The 15,521-nt window shown below is 43.1% G+C and overlaps 1 protein-coding gene across 4 annotated transcripts in view; it reads left to right on the forward strand.

Annotated features, from left to right (window-relative positions):
* The first annotated feature begins 556 nt into the window (after nucleotides 1–556).
* EIF4B (eukaryotic translation initiation factor 4B) overlaps nucleotides 557–15,521 on the forward strand; it is a 35,402-nt gene continuing 20,437 nt past the window's right edge. For all 4 annotated transcript variants that reach the window (XM_088469147.1, XM_088469149.1, XM_088469150.1 and 1 more), the window contains exons 1-5: nucleotides 557–657; nucleotides 6,941–7,138; nucleotides 9,066–9,274; nucleotides 10,036–10,152; nucleotides 14,576–14,630. In XM_088469147.1, the coding sequence (XP_088325273.1) occupies nucleotides 645–657; nucleotides 6,941–7,138; nucleotides 9,066–9,274; nucleotides 10,036–10,152; nucleotides 14,576–14,630 (592 nt within the window). In that variant the 5' untranslated portion in view covers nucleotides 557–644. The remainder of the gene's footprint in view (nucleotides 658–6,940; nucleotides 7,139–9,065; nucleotides 9,275–10,035; nucleotides 10,153–14,575; nucleotides 14,631–15,521) is intronic.

Below are 15,521 nucleotides of genomic sequence, written 5' to 3' on the forward strand. Positions count from 1 at the left end.
TTGCGGTCTCTTTAGACCACATAGCTGATTACTGGTACCGGCTCCCGCCTCTGCTCTCCCCGTTAGAGCAGAGTGGGAGCCCGGTAACCGGGGGAGACCCTGGATAACGCCACCTCCAGGTGGCGTTATTATCACAGGGCTTCCCTCTGTATTTTTTTACAATTTATTTTTAGTAACTTGCACACAGATCACATTTCCCATTACAATTATGGGAAATGCGATCTGCTTTACTAAAAATAAGTGATACTGGGGGTTGGAGTAGAATTTTACTAATTCTACTCCAATTGCCCTGTAATAAATACAGGTGAAACTAAAATAATGTGAAAAGGGTGTGAAAACACCCTTTTTCACTTTATTTTAGTAAAAATAATGTTAATAAATAGAGCCCACAGTCACAAGCACAGTAATCCTATAAATGATAATAAAAGATCGGTATTTACGCATGAGCTACCATGAACAGGTTTGAAAACTATACTATAGCAATAGCAGATGATTCCCTCTACAAAGATGGCGCCGTAAGAATCGCGCGTCCATTGCGTGATCACGTCACAAGCCGACTCGCTTTCCTTTGCTGGAAAGACGAGGCGCCGCGCACACGTGATCGTCTCATCCGGGTCTTCGCGTTCTTTCACACTCGGCCCAACATGGCAGCCTCAGGTGAGTGTGTGAGAGGCGCAGGGGCCGCTCCCGGTACCGGGCACGGAGGCGGGGGACAGCCTTTATATTCCCCGTGCACGATGACCAGGCCGAGCTGCACCGCCCCGTGTCCTCCCTGCTGTACTGCGAGCGGTGTAGGCGCAGTGCGCGGCAATACGCTGCTGTATAATCCTCGGGGTGGCCCAGGCCGCACCCTGTCTGTGTGCGGTGATCGCTCCGGGGTACGGGCGGGCACTGTGATTGAGGCCGGTCTGCCCGTGCAGGCACCAGCTGCTGCGGATACACAATCCGGCAAGACAGCTGGTCGGTGCACGGTATCAGTGCCGCGAACCCCAAAGGTGCCACCGCGCAGTACACGTGTCCCCCCCCCCCCCCCATCTTTCCCGGTGTGTGAGCCGCCGGCTGCGCCCTGGCTTCTGTCCCCCCGAACCGGGCGGTGGGCGTGAACACGTGGCCCGGGCGGGCGCTGGTCCTGGGGGGGAGGGGGTGGTAATCCTCCGTTCCCTGGCTGGGAGGTAATGGCGGTACAGGCCCGATACAGCCAGGCCCTGAGCTCGGAACCCGCCCCTGCTGGGAGCATAAGTGACTGGACGTGGGGAGGACACGTCAGCAGCTCTCTGTGAGGGTCACATATGGCACATACACGGCCATGGCGGCATTATTACCCCGCATTCTGTATCCATGGCATGCACTAGGCGGGTATTACTTACTACACGTGCACATCACCTGCCTGCTTGTGTCCTTGCCTCAGACCTGTCCCTCTGCCCCTGCTGTATAATTGCTCAGTCAGTCCAGCTGCATGGTGCTAGGTGTCTGTAATGTCACTAGTAAGTGCGGTGACTGCATTTGTAATGTCCTGCGTACATCTCTTCCCCCTATTCCTGGATAGGATACATGTGTTAAGTTGGCGGTGCCAATGTCAACTACATAATGTTGACACGGAATGTATGTTGACAAAGTACAGTACATGCTGACGTTGCCATAATGGTCAGATGTCATATGACATAACATTCTGGTATTGACATAGTGAATAAATTGTTATGTAGCGTTGTAGAGCCTGGACATAGTTTTGTTAGTGACTCTTTATCTTTGTATTGCATATACATTACACACTAATTTTATTTCTGTTGCTGTTGTCGTATTTGGGAAACCAGCGTTTGTAGATACTGCTTTCTATAATATAAAATATGTTGCTTAGTTTTTGGAGAGCTTGTACACATTGGTGCAAATAATAGTAATGCATTGGGTGACCTGTGGAATGGGGGTGTGTGATTATACACTGTGGTTTTAGAAAAATAATTGTATTGTTTTGGAGTATTAATAATCATTTTTAAAAATATTTATTCTATTGACTCGCCCTCTATGCAACTGACCGCCTGAGAATCGCTCAGAGTGGTAAAACCTTATTCTGGTGCTCTTTCAGTGAGCATTTCCTGTAATAATCACCATAAGATATGATTGAGCAATTAATCGCTCATCATATTAAAAGCTACAGGGTCTATTCAATCAGGAGCGATGCATGGATGGTGTGCTGTTATGATTGTATGTCAGCAATGGCACCTTAAATCTCCTCTGTGTTGTGCATTTTAGTTCAGTCCCATAGGGTTTAGTATTAAAGTGCAGCCATGAGTTAAGAGTACCGTTGCACTGCACATCTACCATGCATCGCTCCAAATTAAGCTGACCCCTATAGAGAGTATTCACCCGTTCATGAGAGGCATTAAAGCTGCATTGTTACCTGAGTGGCAGAGCATTTAAGTATATTGATTTAAAATAGGTAATGGGTAGGTGTGACATATCAGAAGTCACAATGTGTGATGTTGCAGCTTCTAAATCGTCTGCCCACTCTCCCTCCTCAGGTTTATGGAGCCCCAGTTTTTCCGTGGAAGGAATTGCAAAGCCCCTTGGGCACCTGGTAATAGAGTGCAGTGTTTGGTGATATTTCAACCAACTAAAAATGCATCGCTGTGCAGTGTAAAGGCCCCTATCCATTAGGCGACCTGAACGTCTAGCGTTCAGGTCGCCGAGGTGCGGTGCCCGGACTGAACAGCGTTCACTGAACGTCATTCAGTGAGGAGCCCGACCTCCTATCTCTGAGTATGCCAAACCTGACGAGCGTCGTTAGGTTAATGGGTATGTTCTGTAGACAGTCGGGGTCGGCAAGGACCCAGCGTGCACGCGCATCACTGGTCCTTGCTGGCTATCCCTTACCTGACTTTGTGAACAATGTGACCAAAGCCTCCTGGTTTTGGTCAGATTGTTCTCAGTCGGGTAATGGATAGGCCCCATAACTCTTGGGGCAATGCAATTGTTTTATGGGTGGCGATAATCAATGGGCGCCTGAAAGAGCAATTTGATTGTTTTGTGCGTCAATTAATTATTGCGCTTGTCCCGGCCAAAACCATCGGCTTCAGCTGCATAGAGCAGCTAAACCCATCTAAAGTCTTAGGGCTTCCAAACCAGACTTTTCACACATTTCTGCCCAACACCTCGTGAAGTTGCAGGCAGAAATGTCAGCACAATGGCTTCGTCGAGTGCCCATTACATACAGTGCCCCAGAAAAAACAATTAAATTCCCCCCTTTTTGGGCTTAATATTTAAGAGCCAAACATGTCTCCTATATTGACTAAATTCATTCTTGTATGAAGCGGTAAATGGGTCTGACATCTCTAAAAAAAAATAAAAAATAATAATAATAATTTGTCTTTAAGTCGCTGTGCTTTTCAGCCATGTCTTTTTATGAACATGGAACTCTACCAAAACTGAATATTCAGTTTTGGGTGGAGTTATCCTTTTATGTATGTTAGGTTTTCACAGAAGTTTCTGGTAGCTGTGATTGTCTGGGCAGGGCACTATCTCTTGGGTGCAGTACAATACTGTAAGATAAAATGTTGCTTAGCTCCTAGTATACTTTGTATCCACGGGTTCAGACAATTCTTTCTGCACCCTGAGGCTTGGGATGGTGTTGGATAAATGACAACCGCTTTCTTAATCATTACTTTTAATATGCTATAAAATCTAGGTTTTTCTTCCACAGAAGTGTCCATGTCCCAATTGGTCCATCTGCTCACTTCAATTAATTTTTGCTTTCACTGGTTTCCAGTGAACATTGGTTTCCTATATATTGGGCGATCAATCGAACGGCCAATATATTGTGTGACCGTGTACCAGTATCATTCACAGACCTATCGTGTCGGCTGTGCTGTACAGACAATGGCAGATATCTGTCCATCGTGATGTGAGTGTACGGACGGTCAGCCGTCCGTTCATACACTTGCAGCAGAGGCCCTGGGGAAGGGGTCGCAGCACAACCCTCGGCTAGCGGGACCCACAGCCAGATGACAGATGATGGTGGTTCAGTGTATTGAACAACCACCATCTGCAGATCAGTCGATCAGATATATGTTAAGTGTGTACCCAGCCTAAAGCTGCATACACACGTAAAGATTTTCTGTCCAACCATCCAACTTGTTGATTGGTTGGAATGAAAATCTGGTAACGTATGGGAGTAAATGATGATCAGTAATTTGCTCCTAAATGCCAGAAAACAGATGAAAATGGTCGTCAGACAAGTTTGTTAAATGTTTGATCTAAACAATTTGTTCAAACACCAGTTTTTGTCCATTTTCTGGCGTTTGGGAGCAAATTGCTGATTGTCATTTGCTTTCATATCTTACCAGATTTTCATTCCAACCAATCCACTAGTTGGATGGTTGGACAGAAAATCTTTACGTGTATGCAACTTTAGTCCCACAGCAAAATCTATTCACACTGGTACTCGAAAACTGATGTTTAAATATTTAATATTTACCCCTTTCCTCTTATCCAATATTATTCACATCTACTAGTCTGCTAATTGCATGGAGTACGAATTAACATTCTATTTTAAATATGCGTAGATTTCTCTTGTAATAGATGGCTCTTAAAAAGGTAGAATTCTCCTTTTATATTGGCTGATTCTTCCTGGCTACATATTCTGTTTGTATTTGTTATTCAGTAACATCTGCTACATCTTTGGGGACGATTCAATTCAGTTCAGTCTGATGTTGAACAGCTTCAGTAAGGAGTTCCCGAAGGCCATTCAATTGGCCGTGCTGTGAACTCCCGACTAGAGGATTTCTGCTCGCACCTCAGGAGGTGCTGCAATGCTGGTTTCCGGCTTACCGCATATGCTAATAGCATCATGGCCGGCACTTAAGTCGGAGAATGCCGGTTATTGCGACTGAACACGCGGCTTAAGGCTCGATGACCGACCTCTCCCAACTAAGTGCAGGGCACAGCACTGTTAATCGAATAGCTCCCATATAGTGTTTATCACTTGCCGAGTAGCGGTAAGGACGATGAGCCGGTCAGATACTATCTATTGATGAATCGCTCACTACCAGTAGGCCCAAGTATATCATTTCTACTTTGCGGTAGGCATTGGGGAGCCTACTAGATAAGGTGGACTGCTGGACCCAAGGAAATTTGCAACCTAAAGAAATGCTACTTAGATTTGTTTTATTAACTTATCTGCACTATATATTTTCATGTGCAATTCATTTCACCCATAGATGACTCCGCAAGGGCATCCTTGTGCATCTGGATAGATCAGTTCTGTAGACATACAGTATATAGGGGCAGATTCCGCAGGCAGATAGCTTCAAACTTTAATGTCTGGAGCTATCATAAGCCCACTTACTTATGGTTTAAACTTTACTAAATCTGTCAATAGAAGCTATTTGTTTTGCTGTCAACCTATTTAAAATGCTGTTTAGGATGCCTAAACTACCTATATCACTCTGTAATTGAGTGGATTCCATTTATTGTCATTCAGACATTTTACCTGACAGCCTGAAACCCAGCAGATATCGTGGCCATACACAGTGTATGGCTCACAATATCTACATTCTCCCCATGAAAAGGAACAGAGGAAATGTCAGCATACACTGCCAGATGAGGCCAACTTATGATCAGGTCAGTTGGGCATGGAAGATTTCTCATGCCCAACCAACTGATCATCGCTGATCTATCTTGGCCATACACTATGCAGTTATTGGCCTGATCCACCGATAATTGCATAATGTATGGCCATCTTAAGTTTAACAATAGAACATGTAGGATTAACAGCAAGATGTTAGAAAAGCTGCACTATAAATACATGAACACTTCATGATATAGCTGTCCCTCCCATACAGCTTTACAAGCGGCTTTTACTAGATCTAAAACCATTGGTATATTCATGCACAAGTGAAGTGAATTTTTATTGACCTTTTTAAAGATGAATGTTCTTGTACTTTGAGAACTGTAACAGCTGTCTTTTGTCCATTGGCTGCAAGCTGTGGAATATTGTGCAGTTTCTAATTTAGGGGCTGATTCAGTGCAGCTCGTTGTTGATAGCTTTTCAGTTTTCCAAGCCTTCCGAGTGCCACGGATGCCCATTATTTCTGCTCGCACTCTCCCAAGGTGCCAAGCGGAAGTCCACCAAAAGTCAGGCTTTGGGCGCCAAAGCTAATTGCACCCATTAGTTTGCACGGGATTATTCACTTTACACTGCTAAACCCAGTGCATTAGAGCGCATCATATGGAACTGGCACCCATCTGCAAAACGACAGACTATCGCCCCCCCCTTATGGGCGCCCAAAAACAGTTACATTCCTCCCTAAAGGTTTTTTGGTAGTGCCTTTCCTTGTTCTCCGACACTCATATTGCCTCATCTAATTGATAATAAATGTCCTGTTTTATGATTAATTAACTAATTACAGGCTAGTAGTGCAAATCACAGTGCACCACACACCTTTCTGGATCTGTTGCTTTGTCATGGGAATGTCTTATACCACATAACCCATTCTCAGAGTGGCTCACAAGCCCTCCTCCAGTTCCCTAAAAATACACCCCCATCATTATTGGGGTGACAGTAGCTTGATATGGTGTTCCCAATAGTCAGTCTGACAACTAAAATGGTTATATTGATAACTAAATATGATTTACATTGTAACCCCTACTCTTGGATTCCTCTTATCAACAGTGCTCTCTACAAACCCCACACTTGGATTACACAGCCCCTTTCTCTCTTAAATTGTAACCTCTCACCTGCACCCTTTTTATGATTTGTAGTTATATATAACATCTATTAATCCTTGACAATATAACACTGTAGTAAATCCTGTGACTGTATATATTTATGATTAATTTATATACTCTTCAAAAATCAATAAAATGCTAGAATATTTCAATTTGTTCCTACATAGAAATCCCTTTTTCATTGCCTATAGTTTTATATGATTTTGCTTGAATCTCACAGCTAAGAAGAAGAACAAGAAGGGGAAGACTTTGACCCTCACTGACTTTTTAGCAGATGACGGGAACACTGGCGGAGGCGGCGGTGGTGGTGGTGGTAGTGGCGGTGGTGGTGGTGGTGGTGGAGGAGGAGGAGGTCCCCCCACCTATTCCCAAAAACCTGTCAATTGGGCAGATGAAACAGATGATTTGGAAGGAGATGGTAAGTGGTGTGACCTTCCTTTTTTTCTTATGAGTATTATTGACTAAAGGTGTTACCAAGTAATGAAAAAATCCCCATAAAAAGTTTTAGCAAAAGTTGTAAACACAGAAGTGATGCAATAAGGCTCAATGACAAAGTCCCGTTAACAGCCAATTATGTCGTTTTTAACAAAGTAGAAAAAGTGATGTAGAAGAAAGGGAAAAAGCAGGGGAGGAGGGGGGAGGGATTGTGTGTCTGGATAGAAGTTCCTAACTACAGGCTACAGAGCTGAGACCTATTAATAAAGCAAAGGTAGCCAAAACTTTATGGGATGATATAGCAGAGTCTGTGAAATACTGGTAAATGTGTGTGGTAAGTATGAAAGCTATAAGTACATCTCTCCAAGAAGGGAGGATGAAGGGGGCTATTCCTCAAGGCCGCACTAACCATGTCTAAACAATTTGTAAGGCCATTTTGGGATTGACAGAGGGGGTAAAATGTGTTTGCGGACCATTAATAATGGAAGCCAAAGAGGAGAACATCTTTGCAGAGCTTTTGGTGTTTTTGGACCAGCTCCGCCAGATAAGTACAATGGGACTAACCAGGCTTCATCCTTTCTAGCATGGATCAGAGGTATTAGGATAGATGCTGTGGAGTTTAGATGGGGCGTAAAACATAACTTCTCTATCATTGGTATACTCGTATTAATGGAAAATTTTACCACGCCTTTAAAGATGTGGCCCAAACACCGGAGAGCAAAGGTTTGATTACATCTGTTTCCAACCTCGCCTGATGTGGATCTTTTTCAACATTGCTTTATAGGAAATCTAGGCATTATTTGCTAGACAAGCTGTTTTTATCTCAAACTGCTGGCATGATTGGAGATTCATGCTTGGGAATCTCTAGAGGTTACAGAAAATCTTGAGCAAAACAACCAGTGAGTGGCAGTTCTTTGGGTGAAACCTTTTTAAAGAATGACCTCAGAGGAGATTGACCAGACTGCTTTAAGCTGACAGTGACAGTAACTTAAATAACCATGTGTTACAACACAGAACATCATTTCTGAATGCACAGCACCTCAAAGTAGATGAGCTATGGTAGCTGGAAACCACAGTGGTTCCACTCCTGTCATCTAAGAAAATGAAACCGAGGCTACAGTGGGGGACAGGGTCACCAAAACCAGATGGTAGGTTCAAAATTTGGCATAAACATCCTTCCTTATGACCGTGATTTAGGCTGTGGGTGCAGGAATGTTTTTTGTTTTTTTTTTGGCGCATATTAAGTTGTTTACATTTTGTAGTCTCCCTGACTTGTTTTGCTGGCCATGTGCATCCCTCTATGGCCAGTTTATACCCATCTTTTAGAGCCTTCTTCCAACATTATGCACACATGTCACAAGCACACGTCCTCTCAAGCTGGTTCCATGAACATGACAATGAGGTCAGTGTTCTCCAATGGCCTTGATAGTCACCAGCTCTCATTCCAGTAGAGCACCTTTGTAATGTGTTGTAACTGGAGATTTGCAGAATGAATGTGCATCTGACAATTGTACAGCACCTTGTTGTATCAGTGCTACAAATAACAGAAAATCAGTATGATTTACCATGCGGCCGGAGGTTCAAATTCCGCCAGCGGCAGCCCGACGAGGATGAAAATCCCGATCGTCGTTGGTAAGTATTCCCTAACCTAATTCAACCCCCCCCTTCCCCGCAGCCTAAACCTAAGTTTTTATATTGTTTGGGGTTACTGCAAATTATGAGCAACTGTTTATTTCTGTTGATATTCCAAGCAAAAAATTAACGATATACTGCAGCATCAACCAGTTGTGCATATAATTTATAAAAAGGAACAACCTTTCAAAGAAACCTGAACTGCATCCATTTTTTTATGCTAAAGTTCTGTTATGTTGCTGCTAAATTAAATCTAAATACACTGGTCTTTTTTCCAGTCTCAACAACATGGCAAAGCAATGATGATGATATGTACAGAGCCGCCCCAATCGATCGTTCTATCCTGCCTACGGCTCCCCGAGCTGCACGTGAACCTAATGTGGACCGAAGTCGCCTGCCTAAAAGCCCTCCCTTCACCGCTTTCCTTGGAAACCTTCCCTATGATGTGACTGAAGAATCCATACAGAAGTTCTTCAGGGGACTCAATGTGAGTACTGACTTTGTGGCAGGTTTCCTATGTGATGAGTAGTGTTATCTGTTTTGATTGCTAGAATATTGTCTTGACCAGTGTACAGCTGGAAATTGCAGGAGGAAGCGTAATAATGACAGACTATAACTTTCGGTAGTTTGGTTTTGCACTCTTTTAAAAAAATGTGCATATCAGCAACGGGTGTATCTACGGGTCCAGGCGCCCCTGGCGAGTGCCATCCTGGCCAAGGGGTAGATACGTCCCTGATCAGCAATATGCAACATAACTAATTAGAAGTTCTTATGGATCACATGGAATATTCAAACAGTAGCTTAATTTTCAATTGTAAAGAGAAAAAAATATTGTATTATGAGCCTTTTTAGGTATAGTCGGTATGGTTCAAGTACAAAGTAGTTATCCTGTGTTTATGACTCTTGGGGCGCAATTCAATTCTTTTTGCTGGCAACTGACACCCCTCATGCCCGACAGCTATTTAATTGTTGCTGCCGGCGCTGGCATTTCAGCTCTGTGAGTGGAAATGCGCAAAAAGTGGCCCGTTTGGGCGCCCAAACGGCACTTTTCACAATCGCGCCCAGCATTTTTGTCGAATTTAGCAGTTTAATGCGGCTAAAACCGACCTCTATGGGCGGGTTAATTTAAATCAATTGAATAGCGCCCCACAATCTCCCGTCACTTTAGACTGGAGATCACGTACGCTACAACTATTGAATTCCGCCCAGAGTGACTTGTCTAATGCTGTTTTTTGTTCTTATACATAGATAAGTGCTGTACGCTTACCTCGTGAGCCCAGCAATCCAGAGAGATTAAAAGGATTTGGTTATGCAGAATTTGATGACTTGGACTCTCTTCTACGGGCTTTGAGTCTTAATGAAGAAGTAAGTTAATAAGCGATGCATAAGATTACGGTGTCTCAAAATGAACACTCATAGAACAAAAAAATTGCACCTCAGGTGTGCGCTTAATCAGTGGTGACTTCAACAGCTGAAAATGTAGCTCATTCCTTCATATACGATAACTAAACCAGATGTTGCTCGCTGGTTGCTGCCATATTTGTTTACATGTACACTTGGTTTAATAAATAGGCTAACTTCTTGCCAGTCATTTTGTAACATTTTATACATTATTTTTATGTAGCAAATATTTTTATAGAGACTAACTTTGCAGAGAATGCCATTAGCTGGCATCATGGCAGTTTCCATTTAGCAGAAACAGGTACTCTCTCACTGCTACTTTGCATAGCACTGCAATAGATGAGTGCGGAACTAAAGTGTAGAGAGCCTGGAGGCGTTAGGGGTGGTGCTGGACACTACCTCGTTTGTCACTTCTGGGGGCATTTTCAGTGTTTCCGCAAGGCCACAAATTATTTGTGTGCCTGGCTCCAGTATGTTGGGAAGTATTGATTTATGGCCAGCTTCAGTATTTGCAACTGTAATAGCATTTCACATTATATTTTTGGAATGATTACTGGACTTTATTCTCTGGTCAGGGGTCTTCAACCTTTAAGACAGTGTGGGCCACATTAAAAAATTCAACGATGCACGAGGGCCACTAAGCTATACTGTGGTATTTAGACTCTGCCCCCTCCCAGAATGACCCCCCCTCCTCCCACAATTATAATTATGCCCCATAACTGTCCCTCCTCCTCTATTAATTGTTTGAGGATGGGGGCAACTATCTGACAATTATGTCCCATAGCTGCACCCCTTATGCAGTGCGCCCAGTAGTGCTCCCCCCTATGCAGTGGTCCCATTATGCAGTGCTCCCAGTAGTAAACACCCATGCAGTGCCCCAGTAGTAGTCCCCCCTATGCAGTGCCTCCAGTAGTAGTCCGTTCCCCCCCCCCCACCCCTATGCAGTGCCCCCAGTAGTGGTCTCCCTAATATATAGTGGCCTCTTCTATGCAGTGCCCCTTATATAGTAGTAGTCGTTCCCCCTTTCCCCCCACTTATGCATTGCCCCTTACATATATAGGACGAAGCCACAAAAGAAAAAACTCTTACCTGAATTCCCGCGCCTGTCGCTGTCCGCTCCTCCTTACTCCCGGCTAGCTCTATTAGGGGAAAGACGTCATGACGTCTCTCCCATCACCCACTGCGGGAGCTGGGTGGAGCTCATGAGTGAGCTCCACCTCGGCTCCGGACATGGGTGCAGCAGCCAATGAGTCTGTCTGAGTCTCATTTGGCTGTTAAAACGGAATTGGTATGAAATACCGCAGGCCGCACGGTTCGATTCGTGGCAGCCCGACATCAGCAGAGATCCCGGCAGCGGAAGCCCGACAGCGCTGGAAATCCTGATCGTGGATAGGTAAGCATTGTCTAACCTAACCCTCCTTAGGGGTGCCTAACCCTAATCTCCCCTCTAAGTCCCTAACCACCCCCTTCTCTGCTGCCTAAACCTAAATCCCCTGGGGGGTGCCTAACCCTGTGTCGTCCCCCCCGGGGTGCCTAACCCTAACCCTCCCTCCCCCTAGCCTAACCTTAACCCTCCCGGGGGCGGTGCCTAACCCTAAGTCTTCCCCCGGGTAGTAAACGAGTGTACTACCTGGCGGCGGTGTTTGTTTCTGTGTAGTGCGGACAGCACTACACTAACCATTGGCTGGCCACGGGGAACAGCTCCACGGGATGAAAAGATCACTAAACCCCCTCATCTTCAGGACAAGGGTCTTACTAGAGTCCAATATATAGATTGAAGATAGGAATGCAGTAATTCAAACTACTGAGTTGTCACTGGTTGCTGTAATAGAACCTACCCTCTCTCCTAACATATCTGCTGCTACTTATAGACACTCCAGTTATTATTCAGTGTATCGGGAATACACAGAGAGAGATATTATATATATATATCTCTATCGGAAGCTTTACTACTACACATTCACTCTCAGATACTTGATTATCATTCGTCATTCTGAACAATATTTGGGGATTTTCATAAAGCTTACTGTATCAGTCACCACCAAATCTCCTTTGTACTAAATGTCTGACTGACTATCCCTATGTGCTCTCTAAACACAGAACTGCTGAGTGCTGCAGATTATCCCTCTTGTTTTTGTTTGTCTTTTGTTGAGTGCGTGTGTGAGGGGAGGGGGTGCTGACTAAGGACAGTGCACGTCAGTGCATGCAGTGGCTTACTTCGCACACAGCCCAGCTCTTGTGATTTGAGCCTTCTATTTCTGAGATGCCCAATTGAGCAACACTAGTGTAAAGTGAAACCTTGGTGCCAGTCTGTAATTGCCTTTGGAGATCACTTGTGCGAGATCTGAAGTTGATCTTTTCAGTCTCTGTGTACAAAATGAAAAAGGATCTCAACATTTCGAGCTATTGTGTTGAAAACTTAAGCAATTCTAGTTAACGTTTGTAGAAAATCGAAAGTGCAAAGAAAACTTGTCAATCACCGTGGTGAAACATAAGTGACAGCAGCTTTTCTTTCAACTATTTTAGGTTTATTGTTGAAAATTTTATTGTTAGACTTGTGGAGGTAGTTGTAGAGACGTCAGGAAGCCGAATCAACATGAAATGGCTTTCTGTTCACTTTAGATCTGTTTATACCAAAAATTTCTTACCATAACACATTGTAAGATGACATTGTGTATGTATATAGCTGTGCAAAGCATGCTAGTGGTAATAATATTGTCCTGGAAACTTATCTTTGCAATCAATGGGCATAAATAGTCATGAGAGATGCCTAAGTGATGTAATGCACACCTAGAAATGAATTCAGCAGAATATACAGTATACTTACGATAAAGTAATATTGTCATTCACATAAACATAGTCAATAAAAACATTGTGACATGCAGTCTCATATGAGAGGCCTTACCTGGTTGTTTAAGAGAGGTTAAGCAATTTGCAGTGAAGCAGGGATGGGCAACCTGATGCACTCCTAGGGCCCGCAGGTGTGGCCGTTTTGTTTTGTTTTTCCAAGGGATTTCACATTCTCTTTAATCTTGTTCATTTAGTGCAATCTATTTTTTATCAAAGTAACACTTATCTGTAATATCTCAGCAGGAAAGAATGTAAAATAAACAACCGGTGTAATTATAGGTAAGCGGATTCGGTTCTACTCTGTTCCGTTTGGATTTAAAAACCGAATCTTATTGGGTATCAGCTGTCACGAGTTTTGGATAGCCAATAAGATTCGGTTTTTAAAACCGAACGGAACAGAGTAGAACCGAATCCGCTCACACCTAGGTGTAATAACAAAGATCTTGGCTAAATATGAATCCATCAAAAAGTCACATGATTCTATAGGTGCCCATACACGGTGCGAAATAGCGGCTGGTCCGACGGATTGGTACGATATTGCTGCTATATCGTACCATGTATGGGCATGATATCGGACAGCTCTGTTGCAGTTTTTATTGTGCTCTGTGAGAGTGTGTCAATTCATGTGTGTAATGGGAACCAGAAATAAACAACTTTGCTGCACACTGGTGCATAAACAGCCTGCCTGATATTCCTCAAACCTTGCTTTAGAGAAGACTGGAATCGTGCAGTTTTGCTTTATTTTTATTTTTTTAGTCTTAAACCCTGAATTACACCAACACATTATAAAAACACCCAAAATGGTGGGGCCTGCACAGATGCTATTTTGTCATGGATATTTGGGCAATTTGTAAATAAAATTGTTGCACAATAAGGTCCCTACTGAATGGTTTGAGGCCGTGCTCTTCAGGTCCTTGAATATTCCATGTATGGTGTTTAGCAAAATTGCGATCACATTAAGTGTGATATCTGATTCAGCTCGTACCATAGAACGCCTCAATTACAAGATGTTCAAACTGGGCTTCCTTTAATACATCTAAATAAAAGACCATTTTCCTGTGACATGTGACACATGCTAATGACACATTTGGAAAAGGTACCGGCCTAAGTGCTGCCTCATAACTAAATTTCAGCATCACTTTCTAGCTTATGATAAAAATGTCCCTTTTTTGTTAAAGCAACTTGTAGCATGAATTAATGTATCTGTCCCCTGGAGGTGATGGAGTAGTTTTGAGGGGGGGTATCTGTTAACTACCAGTTATCTATTAAAAGTTGTTGCTCTCCAGAGTTAATCGCTATCTTCCTTTATTGTTTTGCAGGTTCAGTGGTTATAACTGAAACTGGTTTATGCATTCAAACTAATGTTTCCTTTTTACAGCTCTACTCAGAGGTTTAAGGTCTTTAAATATAAAAGGGGTTGTATCCCAAACTAAAGCGACGTATTCCATAAATGTATCTTCTGTTGATTACTGCGATTATTTCTTTCTTTTTTTGTTAACACATTGTTACTATTGCTAATATCCTGTGTTTATTGCAGTCTCTCGGGAACAGAAGGATAAGAGTGGACATTGCTGATCAGGCACAGGATAAAGGTGAATGCTAACTTCCACTTCCATGAAACTGCAGTTTTAAAATCAGAACTGGTAGCGGATTTGCTTTGACAATCCTGATTTTCTCTATATCATGTCTAGAAACATTTTGTGCCCATTTATTAGTAATACTGTTGGTAAGGCACATGCTTCATGTGCTTCTGAGAAATAACCTGAGATGACCGCAGCAGAGCGTTTTCAGCACATTGTCTCTGATCACAGGAACTTCCTGCCACTGCAGCATCTGATTTCAATACTGCAGGAGGCATAGTAGACAGGGAATGCAACTGTTTTTTGTAGTTCATTATTTGCAACCATCATGTAGCTTTTTATAGGCTTCACTATTGACATTAGTTTTTCAAAACTGCATGTCTTAATGCCTCGTTACGTTTGTGTACTTTGCAATAGTACATTTCAGGTGGTGGTGTTTCAGCAGTGATCATTTTTCAACCCTAACACAGCATGGAAAGCAGATGCACATTCCATATCTAAGTCAAGTACCAGGAGATTTCCTGCTGATTGCGATTGAAATAGATACAACCTTTACATACATGAATTCCAATCATGGCTCAGAACCCACTGTCCATACTTATGGACAGGCTCTCAAGTTTAGAATAGATCAAAAAGGTTACAAGAGACAAGTTATCCATCCTTTGCTTAGTATCCATAGAGATCACTTACCTTACGCTATAGGCACACTTACAAGAATAAAAGAAATGTGCTTTCTTTTATTGTGTAACTTTGGAGCTGCTCACCAGCCTGTAAAGGGTTATTTGTGAGTGTTAAATAACCAACCTTTGTCATATTTTAGCCTCCTAAGCTGTGAAATGAGTCTACATTTTATATTCCAATTTGATGTTTTAATATGTAGATATGAGCTTAAATGTATGAGAA

This window comes from Taudactylus pleione, unplaced genomic scaffold (assembly GCF_031769625.1).
Source record: "Taudactylus pleione unplaced genomic scaffold, aTauple2 ptg000089l, whole genome shotgun sequence".
Taxonomy (NCBI): Eukaryota; Metazoa; Chordata; class Amphibia; order Anura; family Myobatrachidae; genus Taudactylus; species Taudactylus pleione.